This window comes from Hirundo rustica, chromosome 4 (assembly GCF_015227805.2).
Source record: "Hirundo rustica isolate bHirRus1 chromosome 4, bHirRus1.pri.v3, whole genome shotgun sequence".
Taxonomy (NCBI): Eukaryota; Metazoa; Chordata; class Aves; order Passeriformes; family Hirundinidae; genus Hirundo; species Hirundo rustica.
In genome coordinates this window covers 75,060,315-75,087,618 of record NC_053453.1, presented here as the reverse complement: position 1 = coordinate 75,087,618, position 27,304 = coordinate 75,060,315, and the positions used below count along the sequence as shown (strand labels likewise).

The window sequence follows — 27,304 nt, the reverse complement described above, 5'->3', positions numbered from 1 at the left end:
ATCCTCTACTCCCTGTTTCTGAAATATTCTTATTTTCCCTCTCGAGTCAGTAACTTGAAATTTTACTTTGAGCCCTCTACGAATTTTACTTAAAAAGATAACTTCCAGCCAAATTAAAATGAACAAGAAGCCCCAAATCAGCCTGTTTCTGATACTGGAACTGAGAGAAGGGGCAGTTTAGGTAGATCAACAAAAAGAGTGATTCTTGCAAATGCAAGCTACAGAGGTCCTGATCGAGATGGAGGAAGGCAAGATAAGGGTCTGATTTTGGGGGGAAGGCTCCAGGAGCCCATGGGAGAGCACAGGGGAAGTCCCAGCGGAGGTAGCGGGCTGGGTTTGGCTGCTTCCTGCATCCCTGTGGCAGCAGGAGATGTCAGGGAGGGCAGGGAATGCAGTCACTGATGGGTGTCACCGCACCTGACACACGCACCTGTGGCTGAACACACTCTGCACTGCCCCCAAAGTCCAGGGGAACCAACCGTGGATCTTTCACCATTCCCTTTATCCCTAACATCCCTAAGTGCACCGCCCAAGTTTTCCCTGGATCCCCCAGGCAGCAGCCGCAGGGTTGTGCTGCCACCGCGGGCACCTCTCGGTTGTGTCCCTGCCGGACACCGCCTCCCCAGCACGGTCTCTGCAGCACTGCTGGGAACGGGGGTGCCGCTCTCCCGAGCCCCCCGGCTTCTCCCCATCGCTGCCGCCGCTCCCCTCGCCCCGGTACAAAGCCAGGGCTCGTCCCCTCTCATCCCGACGCCTTTCTCTCGGAGTTTATTGTCATCCGCCGTAGCAGCGGAGAGATGGAGGGAGGGGAGGGACTGTTCAGCTCGGTGCCTTCCCTGCTAACCTGTGCGTGACCGATGCAGCTCCCGAGGGGCCGTGGGGAGCTCCTCCCGCCCGGCATCTCCTGAGCCCTCCCGGAGCCCCTCGGCTGCGGCAGCGGGATGGCAGCGAGGGCGGGATGAGGGCGAGAGAGGGGCTGACGGCAGCTGCCCTTTCTCCGGGATGCCTCGAGAGGAATGAAAGCCTGCCGAGCTCCTTCCTCTGGGTGTTTGGGAGCAGATCCTGCCTGCCCGGCGGGGTGACTCCTCTGCGCTGTCTGTGCGCGTTCCCGTGCGTGCGCTGCTGCCATCGCAGATGTACCCCCAGCTGTCGCTTCCCCGCGCGCAGTCGCTCCCTCTCCCGCCTCTCTCCCTCTCCTTCCCTCTCCCCCTGTTTATCATTCACGGAGGATTACGGCCCCTTTCCCACGCTGTCGTCTCGCTGTGCCTCCCTGCCCTCCAGGCTGGCTAGGGAGGGCTGCTGCCAGCCAGGCTCCGCCGAGAGCCCGGCCGACAGCGGCACTCGCTGCCGGATTCGCTCCGGGATCGTACGGGCTGCAGAGGGCTGCGAGAGCCGCCGTTCTCACGGGAGGGTCCATTCCTGCCCGGGAGAGGTAAGTGAAGGCGCGTCCCTTCGGCGCTCCCCCATCCCCGGCTGGGCGAGGGGAGCGGGCCCGCGGCTCCCCGGGGCGCAGGGTGCGGCAGGAGCTCCGTGCGCGGTGCCGCACCGACGGGCAGAGATTCCCCGGCACAGCCGAACGCCAGCCCCGCTGCAGAGCCTGTCGGCTCCGCTTCCAGCCCGGGGTCGGTGCGGGCAGCCGGGGAGCGACTTCTCCCGGCTGAGAACGGCACCGCGGCTCTCCTCGCACCACGGGCGGCTCAGGCGCAGCTCTGAGGCTGACAGCTCCGTGCTGGGCTCACCCGGGCAGCTCCTGGCCCTTTGTGCCCTCCTCGGTCAGCCGCGCTCGCCTCACTCGTGATGGCTTTGCTGGCTCTCATTTTGCTGTCTAAGAACAACCTAAAATGGAGAAGTACGGACCCAAACCGAACAGGTTCAGCACTCAGTGCTCTAGGATCGACGGGGGTGTACGTGTGGAAGGCTGTGGGGTGTGTGCTCACGGACACGGCCACAGGACATGAGGTGAAGGATGCCAGATCACAAGTAGAGCCAGAAATAAGCCCCGAGTGGCTTTCAGCATCTCCGCAGGCTGAACCTGTGATTTCTGAACTTTTGGGTGGAAGGCACAGCACAGAGAAGCTTCACAGCCTTTTCCAGCCCTGACTGGGAGGAGAGGGCGAGAATGAGGTCCCAAATGAGGCAGGTGAAGCACGCTGTGGGCAGGGGTATTTGTATGTGAGCGTTACCCTCTGTGTGTGTGCACACACATGCATGCACAGACACGTGCATTGTGCCCCCTCCTCCTCCCTCTGCCTGACCAGTTCATTACTGGCCCTGCATCTCCTGCTAATTAAGGGAGACATGTCAGACTGGATCTCTGTGATCTGGGGAGAGGAGGTATTTGAAGCTGCTGCTCCAAGCAGGTCAGGACCAAGCCGGGCCCCAGGCCCACCACGTGGAGTGCCAGGTAACCCGAATGTGCCACATGCAGCACAGCCCTGATGGCAATGGCAGCGGGCAGGACACAGCACTGCCCTGCCACTCAAGGATGGAGAGAGAAATTAGGATCTCATTCGGGGAAGGACAGAAGCAGCTGCTATTGCAGAAGGAAACCCTTTAAACGCAGGGGACCCTTAAACACAGACAGCGACTTGTCCCGAAGCAGGGGACATTCCTAGCAGTGAGGAGAAGGAAGCCTTCCTCCTGCAGACCATTTTTCTCCTGAGCTTTGTTGCTCAGGTCTGTTGGGGGCTGGGGTGGGGGCGTGGATCTTCCTCTGACTGCTGTGGGCAAACAACATTTGCAAGGGAATTATTCCACATGAGCGAAAGGCTTGCGGGAGTTGTCTCCCTGTCAGACATCAGCGCTGCCTCTACGAGTGCATCCTGTCCACTCAGAGGAATTATGGTAAATCCTCAGCAAAGGGGCAAAGAGAAAGGGGGGAAGCCTTCTTATGCAATTTTTATACCAGATCATAGCTTTACCCTTTCCTCCAGCAAAGTGAATGTCACATGCTAGCAAGGTGCACTCAGCTCAGACATCTTGAAGAGTTACTCCAGCTTCCTGCCCTCCCTCTGGCTATTTTTTTTTTTTTTTTTCTTTTTTTAAAGCCTGATGCAGAAAGGATTTTCTCTGCTCTTCTGCACCACAGAAGCCTGATGAAGGCAGAGCTGTGTCTCAGTAGGGCTGGGAGGGTCAGCAGCAGCACGGGGCCACAAGGACACCTGCACAGGAGCATTCAGGGAGCAACAGAGGCTGGAACAGGATGGGGAGAGGCTGAAGCCTGTGGGAGGGCATTTCTGGGTAGTTCTTCGGTGACTCTTCAGCTCTTGCCTGTTGCTGAGGCAAAAGACAGAGCAGGCAGTTTCCTTCACTTGCCATGTTTGGTTACAAGCAGCTGCTTACAGTGCTTGACAACTGTCCCAGTCCTGGGTGGCTCAAACCATCACTCAGATGACCATACTGGGATGCTCCTGCCAGCTGGGTAATGCTTCAGTGTGCTACACCATGACACACGCTCAGCACTCAGTGGAAAGAAGAGGGAGTGGGAGTTCTGGGATGTTTCTCCTGCTGCAGGGAGATTCCTTGTCACACATACCTTATTCCTGCTGTGGCTTCACCAAAATGCTGCCTCACACCAAGGCTTTCTGTGACTGAGGATATGATAACAGTAAGAAGGTGTGCATTTTTTATTTTTTTTTCCTATAAACTAGTACAATTCCAGACTCAAGAGATGGGAGGAAAAGTTGCTTCATCTGTGAGGGCTTGGATTATGTGAAATATACCATTCACATTGCAGAAACAAGCAGCTGAAAGTTAGGAAATACTGGTACTGGAGGCAGTGTGCCACTTGCACCGGGTTGCAGTCCTTGACTGGTAGGATCACATGCTGTATTTTCATGAGGTGCTTCATTCAGGGTACTTGGCTACATGGTGCTCAAGGAGTGAAGCAGGGGGCTGTCCTTTTTTTTTTTTTTTTTTTTTTTTGTACTGCAAAATGTGTGCCTGTTCTATTTGTTTACTGCCTGGCAAGCAAGCCCTGCAGGCAATACATCACTGTTCATTGTCTTGTGGTGCTCTGAAGACGTTAGCAGCTACAGTTGCTGATGGAGAATTTATGCTCCCGATGAGGGAAGAGACAGTGGTTGTTTTCCTGGCTTTCGAAGGGAAAGGAGACTTCCCTTTTTAGCCACACGGGGAAGGAGCAGCAGGTGCAGGGCCAGAGCCTGGGACCTCTTGGCTCCCGGTGCTCCTGAGTCCTTGAGATCGTACCAGTTTGCTGGCTAAAAACAGCTGCGAGTGCTCAGCAGTTCTGCAAAATGGCCCCCAGGGTCTCATGCTGGGCACCCACAAAACTGGGAATGTACAGACTGCGGCCTCCTGCCAAAACCGTGGTTTAATATTTAATTCTGACCGTGTAAAAACAGCCTTATTTCTTACACCGTCCTCACTGTTAGCCTGAGTATCATGTGTCATTTGCACTGAGCGCGGGACAAGGTCCTGTGAAAGAAAGAAATAGCTCTTGGTTGGGTAAGCAAAGGCAGAGCTGTGCTGCATCCACGCAGGTGGCTGAGTGAGGGCTGGGCAAGTATAAGCTCATATTGAAGTCCTTGGCTTTGCAAGCCCATTTTATCTTATGGCAATTTTTTTTTTCTTCTTTTAACGAAAATGACAATTTCCTCGTTATATTCTCATCAATGGGAAAACAAGAGACTGTAATTATCTATGCACTGCAATGCCCCACGCCCATCACAGGAAGGACTGAGACTCAAATTTACACCGAAGCCACAGAGGTCAGAACTTGCCGACTGACTGCAAGAAAAGGCTGTTATTGGAAGGCATGCCCTGCCACCACACTCCTCCTCACTCCAAGGGGGCCGGGGAGATTCCTTCCCCACGAACCACGCTCTCACACAAGGGATAAAAAAGCAAGACCTCACCCCGAGGCTGGAGAGGAGCTGCTAAAGGCTTGGCACTCATCTCCTGGGCCGCCTTTCCCCTGCTGGGGAGAATCCCTGGTGCCCAAAGCAGGGCGTGGTGCTGCTGTGACTCTGCTGTGAGGGGCACCGGGGCTGGAGCTGGGCCCTGCTCTCCACACCGCTTCCAGAGATTTCCGTGGGACGTCAACTTTGCCATAAAGCTAGCTCTTCTGTGGCTGCACAGCCTGCAGAAAACTAAAGTCACATCAGGTTTGCAGCCCTGCCTCAGCCTCGGCAGGCTCTGCAGCAGGGGGCTGTGATCCCTGCGCTAACCCAGATGCACCCAAGGATCCTGGCTGGAGCTCTGCGTTGGGAGGGCTGTCACCACGTCTTGTTGGGCTACAGGCAAAGTTCCCAGCTTGTAAAAAGCACACATGTGTCCAAGAGGTCCACAGGCACCCCTGGAGCTGAAGGAGCAGCCCAGATCCCTGCAGTTTGTGTGCACTTTGCAGGGTTGCCCCTCTGGGATGCTCTGGGAAGGTGATGGGGGCGATGGGGCAGCAGAACAGCTCCAGGCTCTTACAGGCAGCACCAGCAACCTCGTGCCACAGTGGCAACCCAGTGAGACAGGTCTCTGCAAGCCACTAAGGCAGGAAAAGGTCTCCTTCAGAGTCCAGCAAAAAAGCATTGTGTGGGAATGCTGAGAGTCAGCCTTTCCTCAGGAGGTCTGCCAGGAGCTCTGTGCACGCTGGGTCGCCCATCCCCTTGTGATAAGAGCTGAGGGGATTTTTGCTGCCAGCATCTCGTGCTCTGCCCCACCACTGTGCAGGCACAGATGGTCCCTGCACCTCTGGACATGCCCAGGGCACAGCCTTGTGACACCTTCGTTAAGTTCTTCCATTTTTTCTAGTGTTTTCTACATCCTCTCTCTCCTCCTGCTCCAGCTGCCAAAGTGACAGCGCATTTTGGGAACCTGGCACCCAGGGAAGCACAGCCAGCGAGGGGAGTGAGGAAAAGGGGAGCAGCCTTGGTGGCAGCAGTTCTTCACCACGCTGGCCTCTCCACCAGAAGAGTAACAAGAGTAACAAGGAAGGCCAGTGAGCCCAAGGGCCCAGTGTATTTCAAAATGCAGGCAATGAAAAAAGCAAACCCAGTTTTTGATGCAGGAGTGAATGATGGGAAACACCAAGTGTGGGGCATTTTGTGTGCAAGGGATCACTCAGGCTTGCAAAAGTGTGCCTGGTTTTTGGAATGAGAAACCACAAGGAGAAAGGCTCATGGCTGAAGTGCCTTGACCCCCATAAGATGTGCCAGGGGTCTCTTGGTATTGATCTGGAAGCCCCTTGATTTGGCAGTCTGGTCATGCTGCAGGAACAGAGCTTATATTGATTAAAAACTTACGTTTTCCTATCTTGCTGCTAAATGGATGCACCTCCATCTACTACTCTGTGCATGCAAACGTATCTCTTATCTCAGACAGGCTGGCATCTTCCCTCTTAAAGACCTGCTGCACCCTTTGGCTCAAAGCAGGAGACCCAGGGAAGGTACTGGGCCGTGCTAAAATTTTTGACCCCTCAGAGAATCCTTCACAAATGTGGGCCCATACACACCCTTCTTCTTGGACACCACCTGAACAAAAACAAGAAGGAAAATACTTTGGGACTCAGAGCACCGTCCAGCCATGAAGTGCAGGAAACACCTGTGAGCGCAGTAGTGATGGGAAGGAGGACCAGAGCACCAGGGTTCTCCCACCAAGCTGTCTTCTCTGCCTGCAACCTTTTCCTGGCTGCACCGCCCACCCACACCCCCGGGGTAGGCTTGCCAGGAAGGGGGGAGCGGCGTTTTAAATGCCAGGGAGCTGGAGGATGCTCGTGGGGTGTAGAGGAGGAACTGGGAGCAGCAGGGTTGTCAGACCTGCCAGGGCAGAAGCTGCTGCAGTCCTTCTGTCAAGGGACCGAGAGAAAGGATTAAGGGCCTGAGCTACCACTGACCATGGGATTAACCCCTGCAGGAAATTAAAGCTGTAGGGAAGGCTCTTCACTCCAGAGCTGAGAGAATGAGAAAAACTGGGATCTGGATTAGAACTGGCAGGGCTGGTGACAAGCCACCACCCACAGCCAACTGTTCCCGGCTGGATCAGAAAATGTTATCTCAACCTTCGCGTAGAACCCCCCTCCACATCTCACTTGGTTACCAATTTTTGCCAACAGCGCGAGAGGAACAAAAACATCACCCCGTGGCAAGCAAGAGAGGAGGAACCCGGGTACTCAGCTCACGTGTCCCCCCCCGAGCCCCTCTCCCACTCCCTCACCCGCTTCCCTTCTCGGCTGCCTCCGCTCCGCAGGGAGGAAACGCGCACGTGGTCCGTCGCGCTCAGCGGTGCTCGGAGAAGATGCTGGCACACACATGGCTGGATTTCTTCCTGTCAACTGCCCCCTCAGCTCTCCTCCTGCTGCTGCTCTGGGCCTCCTCCATATGCCGCACTCTCGCTGTGCTGGGACTTTCCTGTCGCTCCTGGTCGGATATCCCGCTCCCTCCACCTGCTTCCACAGCTTCCCCAGGAATTCCACATCTCCACAGCGATCTGGGTCGTTCCCAGCAGCGCTGCCCTCCTTGTCTCCCCCTCCTGTGCTCTGTATTTCTCAGAGGGCTTGCTGAGGATTTGTGCCCTTGGTATTTCCAGCTCCTCCGGAATTTCCCGGTCTCATTATTGTGCATTGGTCAGGGAGGCTTGGGATGCAAAGAGTGTTTTCTGCTTAAGGAAATGAGGAATCAAGAAAACAGGCTTCTCTCCTGTTCTTGCCACAGGCCTGTCAGGAAACTTTGGGAAAACCTGGCCAAAAATCCTTTATTCTGTGTAACTTTGAGAAGGCCTTCAAATACTCTCTGCAGGACAGGAGAGCATTTACAAGCCCAAACACTGCACTGGACAGCTTTGAAAATCCTGAGTGAGTGGGGAGCTGATGTGGTCTAATAGTGAAGTATCAACAGCAAGGCAGCTGAAATTTCAGCCAGTCAAAATCAGCAGCCAGTTCTACCTGCAGCATCGTTTACCCCTCAATAAAATGGGGATAAAGTTGATCTTTCTTGGAGGGTCCTGGGGAGGAAACATTTTTTACCATCAACACATTTGCATTTCAGAGGTGCCTACATTGCCAGCCTAAAAATTGGAAGCTTTTTGACATTTTCACATCTCAGGGAAAAGGGTGAGGTTTTTATTCACACCAGGCCAGGAATGTGGCAGAGTCCCTTCCAAGATAAGTAGGTTTTGCACTCTTTCTGCTTGCTTTACAGCTCTCTGTATGAGGTGTTTTCCTTAGCTGTGATTGATCACTGCAAGTCAGAGGGCACCATTTCTTCTGCAGCTGGGCTCCTCGTATGAATTTAAAATGTGCTCTCCATTGATTGTGACAGCACAACACTAATGAATCTTGAACACATGTGGTAATAAATCAGCAAGTGGTGCAGATGAAGCCCCCAGCTCTTTAGCTGGGAAGCTCACAGGGGCGGTGACACACGCTGGATGTTTCCACAGCACTGCCGAGCTCCTCTCCCACCTCGGAGGGCTTTTGCATTCCAAAGAGACCACAAAGAGGGGCTGCCACTGAGACAGTGTGACCTCTTGGGATGGAGAATTTGCACAACTGACAGTCCTGTCAGGCAACCAGGAGTGGGGGAGGTCTCCGTGCCACCCAAAGCCACTTGTGGTGCGGCAGTCGGATTATGAGACACAGATTATGAGTCCCTGCTGCCGCTCGCCCCGCCAAGGGCAGATGAAAGGACATGCACAGAACAACACGCTTTAGTCACTGAATGCTGGGGTACCACTGCCCCCCTCCATTATGGGGTGAGAGCAATAAAACATGAATCCTAAGAGCAGCCAGGAAAGGGGAAGGGAAGAAGATAATCTCCTTAAAGCATCCTCCATGCCCTCCCTCATGCTGCCGCTTTTCTGATAAAGGCTAAAGCAATTCAGCATTGGAAAGGGACTTTGCCATCAAGGAGAGCGTGGGGGAGGGATGAAAGTCTGTGCATACTTTCTGATAATTTATTGCTGGCATCTGTTGCAGTCTCTGCTACCTACCCTTCTGTGCTACGGGTCACCCACACGCCCTGCCAGCGCTCGTAAGCCAGGCTGTTAGCAGAGTCTGATCCCCCAGCCATGATCCGAGGGACTTGGGGAGATAATCAGAGACAGGGGTTGCTGGGCTCTGTTTCTGACAGCGTCTCATCCCAGTGACACAGTCACCTGTGTCTCTAGCCTCGGTGCTGTTGTCTGGAGAATGGGATGGATTTATCCACCGACCCAGAGCAGAGGCACCACTGGCTCTTACCTCGGCCCTCCTTCTGGGGGTCATCAAACACAAAATAACACCACCCTACAGCTATGCTAGGAGCCATTCACAGAGCACAGGGCAAGCTTTGGCTTGAAGGTGGATTGGGGAGAGTTACAAAGCCAGTATGTGGATACAGCAAACTGAAACCCTCCCTGCTCTCCTAGCATGCTCCTTGGGACCCTGCCCACAAAAGCGACGGCTTTGGAGTGCTGCTGCAAACATTACTGGTGTCTGGGCACAGAGGAGCAGGCACGAGGCAGGCATAGTGCCTGCTGTGGTTTTCAGGGCCTGGCAGGTGCTGCAGAGTCATTACAATCCCCTCTGCATCCCCCCCTTCCTTCCCTCCCCCTGCCCCCAGCAGCAAGGTTCGCTGTTCAATCTAATTAGGGGAATCCTCATTAGAGAGTCCTCTGGAGTCTGACAGCAGGCCAAATGTCCAAGTGGCACTTCAGCTCGGTGTATTTTTGGCCACTGGAGCCCATGGGCCAGAAATGGATGATTTCATTTTGTTGCTTTGAGCTGAAACTAAAAAAGTTGTCTTTTACTGTCCTATTTGAACCAGTAAGAGGAAAAGGCCATCGCCAGCCCCACAAGCAACCCTGTTTTCTCCAGAATGTGGAAAGACATTCAACTCCAGGCACATGGAAGAAAGTTCTGGCCACTGCTGCCCCATGGATCACGGGGCGTTCAGCTGACACGTTGCCCTAGGGAGAAGGAACCATCTAGAAAGCCCATGAGAGAGACTAATGCCTGGTTTGTGGAGCCCTTGGGTGACTTCAGAGCAATCAGAGCTCCAGCAGCGCTGACCAGCCTAGAGCAATGCCAGGCAAGCTCAGGACAGATGGCACAGTGCCTCTCTTGTTGAGTTGGGGGCACACAGGGAACACTCCTAGGTCTGGCAGAGTGCTCGCTGCTGGAAAAGTTCCCTGGCTGTCAGGCTGAAAGCAGCCAGACACATCTGGTGCTGCCCTGGAGAGGCTGGAGGTGTGGGCAGGTGCTATTTGCCCCAAGATCACACGTACCCAGTGCTGCACCAGCTGGCCCGGTGCTCTGCGGAGCAGAAGGCGTCTCTTGGGCCACAAGAAAACTGCTAATTAAGTCAGAATTCAAGAGAAGTCAGAGAAAACCTTTAAAAAAGAAACTCTTCAAAATCCTCTCTGCCTCCTCACTGTCTCCTGACTGTGGAATATTAATCACTAAGGGTATCATGTTCTTATGGGCAGTGGATGCGTAGGAGAAACTTTTTTTTTTCTTTTTTCCTGGATCTTTGGAATTAAAATTTCTCCACTAACATATCTCTTAAGGTGTAAATGCAGAAGCTCGTTGGCCCTCACCTTTCAGCAGCCAAGAACCTCTATGTATTCCAAGTGTACTGCTCTGCCACCCGGGCATATGGTGCGCTTGGAGGAGCAGGCAGCTCTGGGGAAGACATGGAGGTTAATAAATATGGGTTACAGCAGAGTCCCCAGCACGTGTGCAAGCCCAGCTCCGTGCACACATTTGTAAATGTAAGCTGGGCTGGCGACTCTGTGCATTTGTACACGGAGGTAGCTGCTCTAAAGTCTTGGAAACACGTGGATGAGTGCACACGGGGTGGCTGCTATCTATGGAGTGGGGAGTGTGACATATATGTGGCATGCTTTAAAATAATCTGGGGTTTATCAAGGCCCCTCCATCGCAGTGCATGTTGCAGGAGACAGCATTAAAGACTGAACAGGTGTTAATCACTATGCACTGTAATAAATTCTAAACATAGGGAAAAGGCTTATTTATACATGGCTGCTCCTCCCACCCTGCACTCTCTGCTTGAGCCTTGGTGCTGCCTGAGGGAAAGAGGCGCCCGTGAGGTACCAGAAATGAGTGCAAGAGCTGGACTTGCCCTGCGGGAGCAGAAAGAGCCGGGCTGGGAACCCTGACCCTGTCCCCATCCTCACGGCCGGGTGTGCCAGCCCTGCCCTCAGCCCCCATCGCCGCCTGGGGACAGCGTGGGGGAATTTCAGAGCACGGTGGGAGACACACCAGTGCATGGCCAGAGAGGGGCCCTGGGCTGAGGGAAACCGAGTCACAAAGCACCCGAGGTTTTGGGTTTTTCTTCTTTTTTTTTTTTTTTTTTCATTTAAATTGCTTAGCCCCCCTAATTGGAACCGAGCCAGCCGATACAGATGGGGTGTTACAAAACAGAGCCAAAAGGCGAGAGCACAAGGAACAGAGCTATCTATAACCCTGGCGAAGCTGGATGGAGCGAAGGTGGGGAAGAGGGAAAGGCAGAGCGCGGCAGGCGCTGCCCCTGATGCTGAGAGCAAGGAGGCGATCATTCGGCAGCGGGATTGGGAGCTGATGGACCGGCGCTATCCGGCAGGCAGATAAGGCTCTGTGGCTGTCAGCTTAACTCCGCCGTTCGTTGCAGTGCTGGAGGGAGTTAAATAGAGCACACGGAAAGCCGGCTGCTGGGGAGGGAAAGTCAAGGAGGGAGAGGGAAGGAAGAGGCTGTAATCGGGCACTGTCCGGGGAGCCGGGTGGAAGCGGCTGCAGGCAGAGCCCCTCCAGGTAAGTGCCTGCAGCTTTTCATCCTCCTTTTCCGGATGGACAGGCGGGGACAGCAGACTTCAGGGGTGGCATTTAGGATGGAGACGTTTCCGTGGGGGAGGCTGTGAGTCTCCTCGGTCGGGTCGAGCGCAAGCACCGAACGGGGACAGCTATTTGTTGCAGCTTTTCCTTCAGTGGGGACGGCAGGGAAAGGGCTCCAGCTCAGTTTGGGGAGCGGGGGCTGCAGCGGGTGAAGGTTAAATCGGTTTGTGTAGCATGGGAGGTATTTGGTGCATCGGCATTTAGGTAAATGATCTAAATAGGCTGCCAAGCGCGCTGGTCTAGGCGCTGAACCTGCTGGCAATTTTCATCAAGACGCTGAATTTAATATTTCCTGGTGGTTTACACTCCCATATAAAACAAATCAGTCTGGGAGCACCTGGCACGTGTGTGGGGAGAGTGGTGGCAGCGCAGCTAAAACAGGCGCCGTGGATGTGGTCAGAGCCCCTCAGAGGGGATGGAGAACGGCTCATTTCTGCACTCCGGCTGAGATGTGTCCCTCTCACTGCTGAGACGTGTCCCTCTCACTGCTGAGATGTGTCCCTCTCACTGCTGAGACGTGTCCCTCTCACTGCTGAGATGTGTCCCTCTCACTGCTGAGATGTGTCCATCTCACCAGCTGCTGCCGTGACTGTGGGCGACACGTCAGAGAGTACGCGGGGGGACGGAAGGGTTCGTGGTGTTTTCATTTTTCCTGCCTCCTTGTTATCCAAAAGGGAAGCGGGAGGGAAGTTGAAACCTGTTGTCAGTCACTTATTGTCAGGGGAGAGTTTATGGTCTTTGGGTTTCTAATTAGACCGAGGATTTTTTTTTTCCTTCTGCTGATTAAGATGCAATTCCTCCCGTTCCAACACTCCCACTCGGTCTCCCCCGCCTCAGGTCCTTCCTTCTCCTCCTCCTCCGAGGCTCGCTGGCTCTTCCAGCTCCTGCGGTTGCTGCAGTGGGAAATCCCAGGCTGGAGCTGCGCTGCTCCAGCCACCACATCCATTTTCCCTTAAAGCAGGCAGGAAGCGCTGGTAGGGAACACGGCACGGGGAGGGGGTGTGGTGGAGCGGGGGGAGGAGGAGGAGGGGGGACAGAAGCAGCTCGGCAGCCAGGGCTCGGCCAGGCGGAGGATGCACAGGTGGCACCAGCCTGCGTGGAGGTGACGGGGGTGAGCCCGGGTCTGCTGCCCTGGCGGGGTCACCTTAGCGATTCATCAGGTTAACCCCGAGCGTGAGGCTAATGTAGCTACCGCAGCCGGCTGTTCAAGCACAAACTTCTCCCTGGCACTTAGGCGAATCGGGTTTTATCTCTGCAGCCTGAGGTTCAAAATGAATGAATGCTGCGCCTTCGCCGCGCCGCACCTCCTGAAACACCCTCCGTTTCTCCTCCAAAGCAGAACTGATGCCTCAAAGGCGAAACACTAACTGGGGAGGGGGAAGGACAGCACCGAGCTCGGTGTGCTGAGCCCAGGGAAGTGAATCTCATCCTCTCTGTTCTGCTTTCCCTCTCCAGGAGCTGGCAGGCAGGCTGCAAGGTCATTCCTCCTCCCCCTGGGGCCGTGCGCCAGCCTGGCTGGTGGATGTGAAGGCACGCTGGAGAAGACCACGATGCTGCCTACCAGCGCTGGCCACCGGTGGAGGAGCAGGTTCCTCATGAGGTGGCAGGAGGCTTGTCGTAAGTAATGCCTACTCGGGCACCAGCTCCAGCATTCCCGTTTGTCAAGGGAGTGGGAAGAAAATAGGTCACGTCAGGGTTAAGAGCAGGGGAGAGGGACAGCTAAGAATGGAGAGGTTTGAACTAATTCCTGATTCCTTTGGAGGCCAGGCTAGCTGGGAGGGAGAGTGATATTCTAAAGCTGAAGATGGGCTTAAAGTGGGACAGCGAGTGATGATTGCTTCTGAATTCCAGTGGGCCTGACAGGTGAGAAACAGCACGACAGACACCATCGCACAAAGATCCGCCCCGAACGTTTCTCAGATCGGAATCCTGTGAGCTGCAGACTCCTCTCTGTGCTGGGGGTTTATGCACTGGCTGCTGAGCAAGGCTCCTAGCTCTTCACAGCAAAAGTCATAAGAGATTTTAGAAGGAAATGCAGGATGTGAAGGCAGAATTCTCCTACTGGGGACTGCCACATGTAGTGAAAATCAAGGAGTAAATAAAGAAGCTCTCTTTCAAATTAAATTGTCAATGTTCAGCCTGCGCATACTCCCAGTGGGCTGGGGCAGCTGCTAGGGTGCCCCTGAGTGCAGAGAGGCACTGCTAGGCTGATGTGGAGCTTCTGGGAACTTATCTGCATCCCAGAAAAGCGTCTGGGGAGCACAGCAGAGTAAAGGGGACACTTGGAGGGTGTCCCTCACTACTGCATGCCCAGGCACCAAGCAGGTCTGAGGTTCCCCTTGTTCCAGTCCTCCTGGTCACGTTTGGAGCTGCAGCTGTAAGAAGCTGGGGGAATTATTTCCTTCTCCAGAAAACAAACATCTTTGTAATCCATCCTCGCAGACTAGGCCGTGTAAATTATTTATAATGAATGCTGCTGAGTCTTGGCTTAATCTGATATACCTGGATCAGCTTTCTGCTACCTGCTAGAGTCACCAAACACCCCACAAAGTAACTCGATCTTCCCCAAACACAAAAACACTTATTATGCCTCCTTCTGTAGGGCTGGAAGACAGCTTCAAGTTCTGTCTATCGCCTCCCTGCCTCCCTTTCCTGTAGAGCTGCATCTCAACCAAAGCAATGAATTCCCTGGCCTCAGCTCACATCCTCACGGATGCACTTCTTGCAGGGAAACGAAAAACCGAAACCACTTTTCTGTACGATTTCAGTCAAATATTTCCAAAAGCATACAGCAATATATGGGCAACAACAAGACGTTTTTGGCATATCCCACATGGCTGCAGAAGCTGGGCATAAATCCATTTCCTGAACATAACCACAGCCAGCTGCCTGAGACTTTGCTGCTGCCAGGCACTGCCGGCACACACGCTGGTGGAACCCCACGGGCACCCAGGCGTTCTGAGAGATAAGCCCTGAACAGAATGCCACCTGGGTAGCGTTACACACGGGCTGCTCCTGCCTTTCTTGGTGTACAAAGCAGCTGTTATCTCACCATCACAGCTGCCAATCTATTATTAATGCCGGGCTTTTGTTAAGCATCCAGGAAAAGACGGGGGTCACTTGAATGACTCATGGCTCTTTCCCTTCCCCACTCTAGCTCCCATTCTTTTTAATTCTCTCCCCACAACGAGAGTGTGACATATTCTGAGCAGAATGAAATATCAGCCAGCCAGTGGGTACCTGTACTGCAGTAGGCCATAGGCTACCATCTACTTTCCTGGCAATTTCTGCTGTGGGCCCCAGCCCCTGCATGACAAGAGAACACAGAGCTGCTCTGGGTAAAGATCTGTCTTGTATTTCATCACAAGGATCTGTAATTCTCCTTAAAAGAGCACATTTATTGGCATGGCCTGGGCTGACGTACACCTGAGATCTCAACTGTAGCATAGTAAAAAATTACTGAAGAATTGTGAGAGACAGATGAAACAAGAGAGAACTGATATATTATCTCTGAATATTTATCCCTTGGTCCTTAATAAAGTCATAAAGCTTAGGATTCAAAAAGGACAGTTCTCCTTAGACTACCAGTCCACAAATCTGCCAATTCTCACAAGGATCACTGGGAAAACAAAACCTGCCCCGTGCAGGATGACAGGGTCGGAGTATGAAGGGCTGTGGGTCAGATTAAACTCCAGAGAGTGGCACGAGGGAAGACAGGAAGAGCATGGCTGACTGCAAAGCTGCTCCAAGCAGAGCTTCTCCACAGCACGGGTCTCCTTTGGCTGTCTCTCTTGTGGCAGGCTTTTCACAATTCCTTTAGGATTAAGAAGTAAAACACCTGCTTGCTGGTTCCTTGAAGAAAAGCAGGACAGAAGATTCTGACTGCCAGTTCAGGACGGGGAGACAATAAGTGCTTTTGCTACCCTTCACCCCTAAAGAGATTCTACCAACCCAAGTGACCGCCTTCTCTGAAGAAAAGTGAGAAAGGGAGAGGACAGGCTTGATGTACAGACAAACCTGCTTCGATTTTAGGCAAATGCTCGAACCTGTCACCTTAAAAACTGTGAGGGAGCTGAGTTTGCTTCCCACATTGGAGAACAGTGGGACTCATTGTGCGATCTCAATTCCACAGAAGGAACTAAGATGAAGGATGCAAATGTTTTACACAGTCTGCTCAAACATAACTCCCACTCCCCTAATGACAAGAGGCACAAAGCTTGCTTTCTTGTTGATAATGCTTCTTTGTCCCAAAAACGAGAGTTTGAAAAGCCACTGGCTCCCGAGGAAGGTTGGTAACTACAGCCCTGGTGCCACTGGCAGGATCTGGACCCATGTCTGGAATCCAGAGCAGCTCCAAAAATGCTGATTTATGGTTTGTCCAACCTTAACTTTGAGATCGTGCAGGGGAAGGGGGTGTGTGTGTGTTAACCCTTTTCTTGAAATTGCTGGTAACCACGATTCAGGGTTTGCCCCATGACGTGCACAGGGGTCCAGAATGTGTCCAAAGTTCTTAATAAGAACAGTTGCTGGATCTGCACCCCATTACCACCTCTGCTTGGGGGTGGTCACTGCACTGGCCACTCAGAAATACTTTTGGGGCTGTTGCTATGGAATTCAGAAACTGTTTTGAGAGCAATGGCAAGTACCAGGTGTCCAGTGATTTACGGACTCCTTGTTACTTTTCAGCAGTTGTCTTGGTCATCCTTTGTAATGTAATTCATTAAAAAGTGGACACAAGTCCCATATGACACACTGTGAGTATGGTAAGCAAAGGATACTCTGACCTAGAGTCTCAGATCTGAGTCTTAACTGTCACAAATATTAGGATTCAAACTGCAGGAGCACACCCGAAATGTAGGTTATTTTCAGTTTTTCTTAAAAGCTTTTTAATAACATATCTGTTTCTGAAAAATTGGAACTTCTTAAGTATACCTGGTCATTCCCCTCACTCCCCTGACAGTTTGGAGAGAGCTGTCCTTTGTCAGAGGTGACACCTCCCACCACTCTCTGCTCCATCCTCCTCCGACAGGCACCAGTGCCCCAGTATCAGTTGGCAAAGCCCACTGGGATGCACTGTTCTGACTTTATCGTGGAACTGGAAGGATATTTACTCGCTTGCTCATAAAAAAGACAGGCTAAGAGGAAAGTCACGCAGTCAGGATGCAGGCCAGCAGTAAAGGAGCGAAGCTGTGAGGAAGCTCGTTACCCTGCAGGGCATTGCAGGGCAGAGCGCTGCTGTGGGGGTTGTTGTAGTCGGTGGTGGGTGAGGATGGAAAGCACTGATCTAACCCATGCCCTCTTTCTTCCCTGCTTTTCCCCTTCCAGTGCTTGGCTGCTGGCTCTCACTATGTGCTGCTGAGTCCTTCTTTGCTTGTCCTTCCTCCTGCAAGTGTAACAGCGGCAACCTGGAAGTGGACTGCAGTGGCTTGGGCCTCTCTTCCATTCCCTCAGACATCCCCACAAACACCAGGACCTTCCTCTTTCTCAACAACAAACTCAGCATCCTGCCAGGAGCAGTGTTTTCCAACCTCTCTGCTCTACAGAGGCTGGATCTATCCAACAACTTCTTGGACCAGCTCCCTCAGAACATCTTCAGCGACCTGGGGAACCTCACAGAGCTCCAGCTGAGGAACAACAGCATCCGGGCCTTGGACAAGGACCTGCTCCAACACACGGCCCTGCTGCGCCGGCTGGACCTCTCCATCAACGGCTTGGCCCAGATTCCTTCGGGCATCTTTGACGACCTGCCCGCCCTCCGCTCCCTCTCCCTCAGGTCCAATCGCCTGCAGAGCCTGGACAGGGTCACCTTCGAGCCTCTAACCAGCCTGCAGCAGCTCCAGGTCGGGGATAACCCCTGGGAATGCGACTGCAACCTCCGAGACTTCAAGCACTGGATGGAGTGGTTCTCCTACCGAGGTAGGTGCTTGCGCTGCGGGGGCAGGAGGAGGAGCGCTGGTCTTCCAGGAAAGGCTAGCCGAGGCAGGCAGGGGACACACAGGAGCAGACACAACGGGCAGGTCAGGCTGACATGAGGGACGGCTCTCAGCCAAAGAGCACGAGGACCCTGCTGTAAATCAGTGCCACTGCACCTTCATACAGCAACACCGCCAGTCTGCAAAGTCCCCAGCAGCCCTAGATCTCCTACTTCCTTGGTTTGCTTCTCATCTGAACTATTACCTGTTTGTTTTTTTAATCTTGAGAGAAGAAAGAACTTTCCTCAAGTAACATTAAAATTTTAGGATTATGATTTCACCTCGCTCTTTCTGCCTAAAGAGAAGATGAGCTTTTCACACTTGGAAAGAACCATCCCATTCTCTTTCTTAAGCTGAGAGAATTAGAAGTTAGATTTGGCTGTAAAGCATCAGGTTTGCTGCCAAAAAAACCCCCTTAGGAAACAGTGACACTTAGGAAAAAACACTGCAACTCACATTGGAGAACCCAAGCTACAGCTCAAATTAACAAGCCAGGCCCCAAGTCAGGCCGGCTATAAAATCATCATTTCAAACCGAGCATTTTGACAGGTTTGCACTTCCAGACTTTCCTTGAAACACAGAAGACTAGGAAGGTACATGTCACTTATCAGGAATGCTGATGGGATGACATGCTTTCAGGAGCTGCAGCTCCAAGAGAGATGGCACGTTTTACAGGAGTGAGGATTGAAAGCCTGACCTTCTGTTTGTGGAACCAACGAGTAGGAAAGGGTCTCAAATCATGCGGAGAGCAACAGTCAGCTGTCACATCCCTGCTGATCACAGCCATGCTGCAAGGAGATTATCTCTGCCTATGGCTACACTGCAGTCTGAAATATGCATTTGTGTGAGCAGGATCAAACAAGCATACGAGTGCCACTTTCCACTTTTTTTTTTTTTTTTTGACTACCGAATCACGAAGTCAGTGGAAAGCACGCAGACATAATTTTGCTTTCTTTCCTCCCCTTCCAAGGAAGCTGCCCAAACTCACTCAAGCATTTGTTTCAACATCTGTCATTATTTTTTTTTTTTTCACAGAGACAGATTAGTTGTCAGAAGATGGGATGTGTATCTGTTGTTTTTTCTTTTTGAGAAGGTACAGCCTGGTCCTATCTTTTTGCTTTAATTTCTCCTTTTCTAAAGGGGTTCTACTGAGACTTACATAACTCACTAAACAGTGTGAGGCTGACTTGAACGGTTTCAGAGGGCTTTCACATCCTGGCCTGTGTGGATAGCATGGCCCAGGAGCTCTAGTGTCAAACCCAACCTAGGCAGAGGCATTCTGGCCCGCTGACACGGCTGAAGCTTCTGCAGGGAAAACACTTCAGCAGGTGTGAACAGAGGCCCATGAACTCACCCCAGCTGAGGATCCAAGCCTGCTGTCTCTGCATGGGGATGGAGCTGTGACTGACTCCCGTTATCTCTCTTGGAACAGGTGGGAAGATCGACCAGCTGGCCTGCACCCTGCCCAAGGAGCTGAAAGGGAAGGACATGCGAATGGTGCCCATGGAGATGTTCAACTACTGCTCCCAGCTGGATGACGAGAACAGCTCTACGGTGCTGGACAACACCGGCCCGCCTTGCACTAAAGGAAGCCCTGCCCCTTCCAAATCGAAATCGGGCCCAGAAACAGAAGTGGAGCCCAGTGTGGGGTGCCCTCAGAAACAGCGGTACCGGCCCGTGAGCGTGCGCCGGGCTATTGGCACTGTGATCATTGCAGGCGTGGTTTGTGGCATCGTTTGCATCATGATGGTGGTGGCAGCTGCCTACGGTTGCATCTATGCCTCCCTCATGGCCAAGTACCACCGGGAGCTGAAGAAGAGGCAGCCACTCATGGGTGACGCGGAAGGAGAACACGAAGAGCAAAAACAAATCTCTTCTGTGGCGTGAAACTGTTCTAGGAAGAAAGGGACAGCGATGAGAAAAGGTACCTGAGAGCAGTCAAGCATGGGGTCCTCCCAAATTACATCTTCCCAGACAGACTGTGCTATTGCTCCACTCACCCAAGTAGTACAACATGCTTCTGGGGGGTCAGGGCACCTGGCTCAATTTCTTTTCCTCTGCCCTTTCACCCTTGGGCCCTCCCAGACAAATAAAGTAGAGTCAGACCTCGAGTGCTTGCCGTGCCTCATGCCCTTGCACAGAGCTTCCCTCACATGCCTGCTGCAAAGGCGGCTGGCACCTTCTGGGAACCCGTGTCATCCTCTCAGCCTCGGTCCTGAGTCGCCCTGTATCCTGTCAAGGGCTCTCTGCAGACAGAGAGCAGCTGTGTGAAACCTTGTGTGGGGAGCAGGACCCCAGGAGTGCCCATGCCCCACCGTTAGGTCACTGCTGTGGTGTGACAGACACTGAGCTGCTGCCTACCCTACAAATCAGGGCTGCCGAGATCACATCAGAAGGGAGGCAAGGTCCCTGTGGTAGGGCAACAGTCGGTGGCAGATTTCCCTTCTCAGTTTTAGGGGTGGAAGGATACCTGTATCACCCTAACACACTGCCTGGGAGCACAGTGTCCCTCTTTTTGCTCCTGGCCAAGTCCAAACCTCTGAGCTGACGCACGTGTCACCTGCTGCAGGTGCACAGGCACAGGGTCATCCTCCTGTACACACACACACCCACACACACATGCACTCATTCTGATCCCAGCACGCGCACACAGAGCCAGTCCCACTTCCAGGCATCCAGGCACCACACCTGCACACACAGAGCTATCACCCATGCCCATGCTGACCTGCCCTCTGCATGCAGCCATGGACACATCCGCTTCACCTCCCCCTGACCCCAGCAGTGCGGATCACCTTCTGCTTCCGACAAAAAAAACATGCACACGCCACCGAGGAGTGACAAAAACATCTCAGCCACAGTGCAGAGCCAGTGGGGACTGACAGGAGAGGACAGAGAGAGGGAAAGTTATTGAGATTACAGCACCAGGCTGTGCAAGTAAGTACACAGCATGAAAAAAAAATAGAAGGCCTGCTCTTATCTATTTTATGTCTTCTCTAATAAATGGAGAGGGTAAGGATATGTAGCCTCCATTTAGAAATGTTTGATTGGCAGATCAGAAGTGGGTCATCAGGAAGGACTAGAGGAGGAGGTGGCTCACCAGGAGTGTAAGCCATGCTGAGAAGTGTGAGCCTAGGGAAAGGTGTCAGGGGAAGCAGTCACACAACCCCGGAGCTGCCATGGCTGGCACAGGGGCCAGCACGGTGCGTGGAACAGGGTGATGCAGCTGGGGTGACCAAAAGGAGTGGGCAGAGTTCTGGAGGGTTTCGAGGCGAAGGCTGGAACCTGGAGCACAGTGTGACACACGTGGGAGAGCCCAGGAAGGGTCTGGCACGGGAAGCAGCAGAGCTCACAGGCACTCCCTTCACCATCACTGGGGTGTCCAGTGACACCCACAGCTGCACCCCGGTGTGCCCACACACCCAGCCGTGCACACTGCCACTGTCACGTACGGTCACTGCCCCCAACCAGATTTTAAAGCCCTCAGACTGCAGTGCCTCCTATTAGTCTTAGCTCATTCTGACCTGACAGAGAAAATAAAAAAAAGGTGAGAGGGGGAAAAAAAAAAATGAAAGGAACTCAACATAAGGACTCATTTTGTATCACTGGAAGTGGGATAAAATGCTGTCTCCAGGGGAGAGCGCACATTGCCATGGTAACCTGCTCTAACCCGTCACAGTGGGTATTCCTGGGCGAGCAAGATGACACCGGAGGTCGTGCATCCACAGGCACTGCGGATGGTGTGATCCCTGCCACCAGGAGACACGCTGGCAGCCAGCCCAGCTTTGCAGGGTGTTTGCTAGCAACCTGTGCTCAGAGCCCTGCACGCTCTGCAGGTGAGCCCTGCCAGAGCACATCACCTCTTCCACCTGCTCCAGCTGAACCCCAGTGCCCTGGGGCACCTCACAGCCCTCCTGCTCGCCGTGACCCGATCCTGGGGAAGCGAGGCACGCTGGCTCCTCACTCCTTCTGGTCCCACACAGGTGGTGGTACTGCCCCATGGGCACACAACACCATTCATCAAAGCCTGCGGTGGCAGAATCCCTCCTGGTCTAGCCAGGGTCACCAGAGCCGAGGAGATGGGATGAAAGCAGCGCTGTTTTAGCACGACTTTCCTTCAACACAGGGACACACCGGGCAGGGGAGGATGTTCTTCAGGGAAGCAGAAGACAGGGCTGCCACGGAGGAAGAACTGGGAGAAGCGGCCAGCCCACCCACCAGTGTGCGCACACGCTTCCCCCCGCTTCCGGCACACCGTGGGGAAGAGGAAGAGAAGGAGGGGGGCTGGTGAAATGTGAGGAGGAAGGACTCTTCCCCCATGTACTGTACAGCCACTCCAACCATCCCATCTGCTCCAAGTGCAGCCCGCTCTGAAGGGCAGAACTGGCGCACTGCAGACTCCGTGTGCGTGTTACTGCTGCTCCACATTCCCAGCGAGCCGGGACCAGGCTCTGCCTGCTGGATCCAAACCCCTCCCCAGCCTCCCTCTCAGGGGAACCTCTCCCTTTACCACACTGGACTCCGCAATCATACTTGAAATGGGACTTGAGTCAGAGCGGTATATTTATAGATCTATATTTTACTTGCATCAAATAACGGTGACATATTGCACAAAACAAATGAGATCTATATATGTGTGTGCGTGTGTGTGTGTGTACGTGTGTGTGTATGATAAGAGAGACTGTTTTTAAGGGAACAGATTAGAGATGAAACGAATGGGAAGAAGGTAGGGGACAATGCAGGGGTTGAGGGTGTGAAATCCTCCTTCCCCTGCACCTTCCCTGTGACTTCCTCCTGCCCTGACCAATTTTTCTTTGTTGCTAATAATATTTTCTATATCCTGTGTTGTGGGGCTGGTGATGACCTTGCCCATCCTTTCCTTTTTTTTTTTTTTTTTTTTAAATTTATACGGCAGAAAGTCTGGATTTATCTCAACCCTAGACAAGGGTGTGCTATGTTTAGAAACCCACCCAGGAAAGGAGAAGACAGGAAAGGGGAGAACTGAGTGTTGCTGGGAGACACGAAGGCTGGCTATGAGGAGTCCCTCTGGAAAGCAAATACTCTGTTTGGCAGGATGAGGACCTTTGCTGCAGGCAGCTGCTCCAATGCCACACGCAGGTGCCTGCCCTCAGGAAAGGGGCTTCTGGGGCTTGTAGGGCTGGCAGAGCCACCAGGAACACCCCTTCTGCTCCCCCCTTCCCCACACATCCACCTGTGGGACAGGCAGGCACATCCCTTGCAGGGAGCAGGTGGCACCTGTAATTCCTTTTTCTTTTTTGTTACCGTTTGAGGGAGAGCGACAAGATTTTCTAAAACGATTGAATGGAGGTTTCTTTGGCATGAGACAGAAACTTTTTAAAGGTATATTATATTTCTGGCTTGTTGTTACAGAATAATAATAATAATAATAAAGAATGTATTTTCCTATGCTCCTTCTTGTTTAAATGAGATCTCTGGTAGCACCGTTCACTCGTTCCCTACCCCCTGCAGGAGCAAACACCACAGGCACACAGCCAGCCAGAGGAGAAAGCCCCTCAATTCCCACAGATATATTCCTGTCTGTACACGCCGGTCAAAGCTGGAGTGAGTGCACACAATTCATCGGTGTAAGTCAGGGTGAGGCTCCAGGACTAAACACACTCAGTGAAGGTGAGACCCTAGATCTAGAAACACACACACACAGTGCTCCAGGGACACAGCCAGACAAGGGTGATTGTGTAACAAGGATAAGATACTGTGGCAATCAGCTCATTACATAAAAGTAGAAAGGGCCAAATTAATCCCTAGTGTAAAAACGCAGGAGCCAATGGAGTTATATTCAGGTCAAAATTGATTCCAAAAGGTTTTTTTTTTTTTTTTTTTTTAAATTAGAACATAATGTAACAAACAGGGAGCTATGGGTTCCTCCATCTCCAGATTCCTGACCCTCTTGAGCAAGGTTATTTCGAAGCGGATGGAGATGGATGTCTAATCCTATTGCACCCCCAAGTACACAAGCTGCTACCCCTGGAGCTAAAAGAGTCTCTCCACCAGCTGTTCCCTGGCTAGGTCTATCACACACAGCTAAGAAGTTTAAATTCCCCACTTGGCCACTTTCAGCGCTAAGCGCACACAACTCATCACATCCCCTTGCTGTAGGAATAAGCTCATCCTGACGCACATGGAACCACAAAGGATGTTAAACCCCAGCACGAGCAAACCCTGCTCAGCCACCCTGCTGTGCTCAGCGTGATCTTCAGAGAGAAACCGGGAGCGGAACCCAGCTCCTCCTGATCCGCTCACAGCTGAGGCGGCTGTTCTGCTGAAGAGGGATGTGCCGCAGGAGAACCACCGTCATTGTTTAATAGCACGGTGTCCATGACACATCGTTTAATCTCATTTTGCCAGGTAGGTAGAGGAGTGCACACAGATACTACTCAGCGGTTCATATAATACCAGAAACACGGAGCAGAAAAAAAAGCAAAGCCAACACACTCATCTGATGACTCTAGGCTTTTTCAGCTCATGAACTGTCTGGGAGCGGGCCGGGATTTTCTGCAATTTGATTTATTATCATTTGATCACTATTTGATATTGAGCCATGTATTTGTCCTGCTTACATACCTACTCATGCACGCAAGTAACACCCTATATAATAACCAGGTAATTCTGTACATATAACAGGATTCCTCCTCAGTATCTCATCCATCAGCAGCCCACTGTGCTGGCTTCAAGAGTGTTTGCTAGCACTGATTAGAAGCAGGGGTCAGAGGGTCAGCTTCTATCCTCTGACCAGACAAATGCAAGTCCTAGCATGGGATTTCTGAGGGCCAAAAAGGTTTCCTTCCAAGAATAATGGGCAACACAGCAAGCATTCAACAAACAATACAGTTACAGAATGAAATGTGAATAAACAAACATTTCCTGTGTCATTCTGGGGTGCCCTCCACATCTGTCACAGCCCTGGAAACCGGGGGACAAGGCAACATCCTCACAGCTCCTCTCCCTTTAGAGAATGGGGAAAAACACCCAAGGAGGGTCACTTCTGTCCTTCCCACAGTGCTGCAGCCAGGCAGAGGCTGTGTGCAGGGCACCTGGAGCCAAGGAGAAAGCAAAGCATAATGCTAATAATAATAATAATAACCCTGCCTGGCGTGGAGCTCCTGGGCCAGGACAACAACACGCCGCTCTTTGCTCGGGGCTCCAGGCAGAGGCTTGCCCCTTCACATTTGCTTTCTCCGAGTCCTGACTTGGGAATAAATTTGTTTGTTAGCACAGCTGCAGAAAATCAACTCAGAAAGGGCACTGCAGGAGTGAGGAATGCAGGTATTTCATTTGAGGGAATACACACAGACGATGCCCTGCGATATCCAACCAGCTCCAGGGAAATATGCAGAGTAACAACAATGCTTTGCATTTCTATAGTGCTTGCCTTTGGCAGCTCTCTGGGAGCTTGCAAACATTAATGAATTCACAGAGGCAGAGATTCAGAGAATATAAAGGCCAGAAGGGATTTTAGATCATCCAGTCTGACCTTCCATGTATCGCACGCTACTTGGAAATTGTGTGGAAAAGAACCACAAGCATTATTTGGGGGTGGCAGAAAATGCCTTCCTGTGAAAGGCTGAAAGAGCTCAATCTGTTCAGCTTATGAAACAGAAACTGGAGAAGCTATCCTGCAGAAAGACAGTGAGTATTTCCATGCAGCTATGTTGAATTTGCCAGAAAGGCATCTACCTTTGATTTGAAAAACATGCAAGAAAGGGAAAAAAATGTTGTTTCTTCTGACAATACCTATTCATGCTCATTGTTAGCATTCATGCTTACTAACTCATTTGAATCTGTTTGGTTTTTCTGTCACAGTTTTTGTTATTCTCTCCCCTAGATTAAAAAAAAAAAAAAAAAAAAAGCCTTCAGTAACCAGCAGCTGTCTCTGTGGAGGCACTTTATACTCTAAATCAAATAATCTCTCAGTCTTCTTTTAGGTACAATAGGTAGATTGAGTTCATTAAGTCTTTCACTGAAAATATTTTCTCACTTCTGGAACAACACTGGAGCCTACTGTCACACTGCTTCCAGTTTTTTCTCCTCCTTCTAGAAGCATTCTCCTCATGCACCAGTATCTGTGCTCTTTATTGCAGGCACTGCATGACTTTTGCCCCTTTTCCCTACTCCTTCCCACCAAAGAATGTCTGAAAGTGCACTCACCAGGCTGTGTGAACATTGCTCCGGCTTTAAAGATGGAGGCAAATGTAAATGCCAGGACAAAACCCCAACAAGTAATTTTGAGGGAGGCAGATTACGGGTAAGTGGTTCTGATACTGCCTTTACAGGAGTGAAAATTCAGTGCATTTTAAACATGAGCCTCCAGATTTATGAAATTCTTGCCAAGAGAAAATCTAGCCCCTTATTTAAAAGGATGATCCCTTTCCAGCATTTTCCACTTTTCCATCCACTCACAGCCTTGTATGGTTATTTTTCACAGATCTCTCAGTGGACATAAATGTCTTGGATTCTCCAGTTATTCTTTTTCTCCCCCCCTTATTTTTGTCTTCTTGTGACTGATCATCCCCTTTCCACTGAGTGCCTCTGACCAGCTGCTTCTCAGATTCTCCCTGCTCTGGTCTACTCAGCTGTCACAAAACACACCAGCCCCCACATCCCCATCTGCTTTTTATGGGTTTGTTATTGTAAGCAGGGGTTTTTCTGCTCACTGTTCTTTACTTTGAAAAACCCAAAGCGATCAAGAGAAACCACCACAATATCAAAGGCTGAGAGAGGGGTTTAGGTGAGCCCCAGCTTCTGGCCTCCCAGGTGCTGTGCTGGGGCTCTCAGCTGCATTAACAAGCTTATTTTTATTCAATCATGACTAAAATCGTGGAGAGTGTGAACTGCAGGGTAAGAATGCCCAGCCTTGTGCCCAAGGGGAATGCTGCAGAGAATGGGAAGTTCCCTGTGTGTTTACCTTGCTTGTTGCTGGTTTTCCTTTTGTGGCACGGTGAGACCAGCTGTTCCCTGGTCAAGGACTACAGGCTGACAGCTCTTTCTGTTCAAGGCACCACTCCTTTCTTACACAATTTTCAAGCTCCAGCTTAAATCTGTTGTCTGCACCTCAAATTCTGGGCAAAGCTGCATTACCCTAACAGACAGAAACCCACTTCTAGTTTTGCACCTGCAGTACTTTGCTGGCCTGTCTGCATTACCCCAACAGACAGAAACCCACTTCTAGTTTTGCACCTGCAGTACTTTGCTGGCCTGTCTGTACTACGCTATCCCCATACAAGCGTGTGCTTTAGTTTAGGTGTTAGGTCCTCCAAGGTGCATTGATGGCAGAAATCCTGTCTGCTTTGTCCTTGTTTGCACGTGGTTAAACAAGCAGGGTGCTCCCCGGTTCCTCTCACAGTCAGACTTCCCTTTCCTCTCATCATCTGCCCATGCTGTCTGCTCCTGTCTCAGCCTGTATTCCTTCGACCAAAACTGCAACACAGACTAGAGGAGAGGTCTCACGGGGCTTTGGGTGGCAGCATCGATGTAT

The 27,304-nt window shown here is 52.0% G+C and overlaps 2 protein-coding genes across 4 annotated transcripts in view; one reads left to right on the top strand and one right to left on the bottom strand.

The window, feature by feature from the left end:
- The window catches only part of CACNA2D4 (calcium voltage-gated channel auxiliary subunit alpha2delta 4), a 124,276-nt gene that overhangs the window by 27,722 nt on the left and 69,250 nt on the right, over positions 1-27,304 (bottom strand). The window lies entirely within an intron of this gene.
- Positions 996-19,904, top strand: LRTM2 (leucine rich repeats and transmembrane domains 2). 3 transcript variants are annotated; one of them, XM_040062049.2, is made up of 4 exons: positions 996-1,432; positions 13,277-13,438; positions 17,147-17,737; positions 19,226-19,904. In XM_040062049.2, exons 2-4 carry the CDS (start codon positions 13,372-13,374, stop codon positions 19,678-19,680), a joined length of 1,113 nt encoding a protein of 370 aa, XP_039917983.1. In that variant the 5' UTR covers positions 996-1,432; positions 13,277-13,371; the 3' UTR covers positions 19,681-19,904. The 3 variants fall into 3 exon arrangements, with proteins under 3 accessions (XP_039917983.1, XP_039917984.1, XP_039917985.1); XM_040062050.2 differs by lacking the exon at positions 996-1,432 and adding an exon at positions 11,389-11,740; XM_040062051.1 differs by lacking the exon at positions 996-1,432 and adding an exon at positions 12,688-12,795.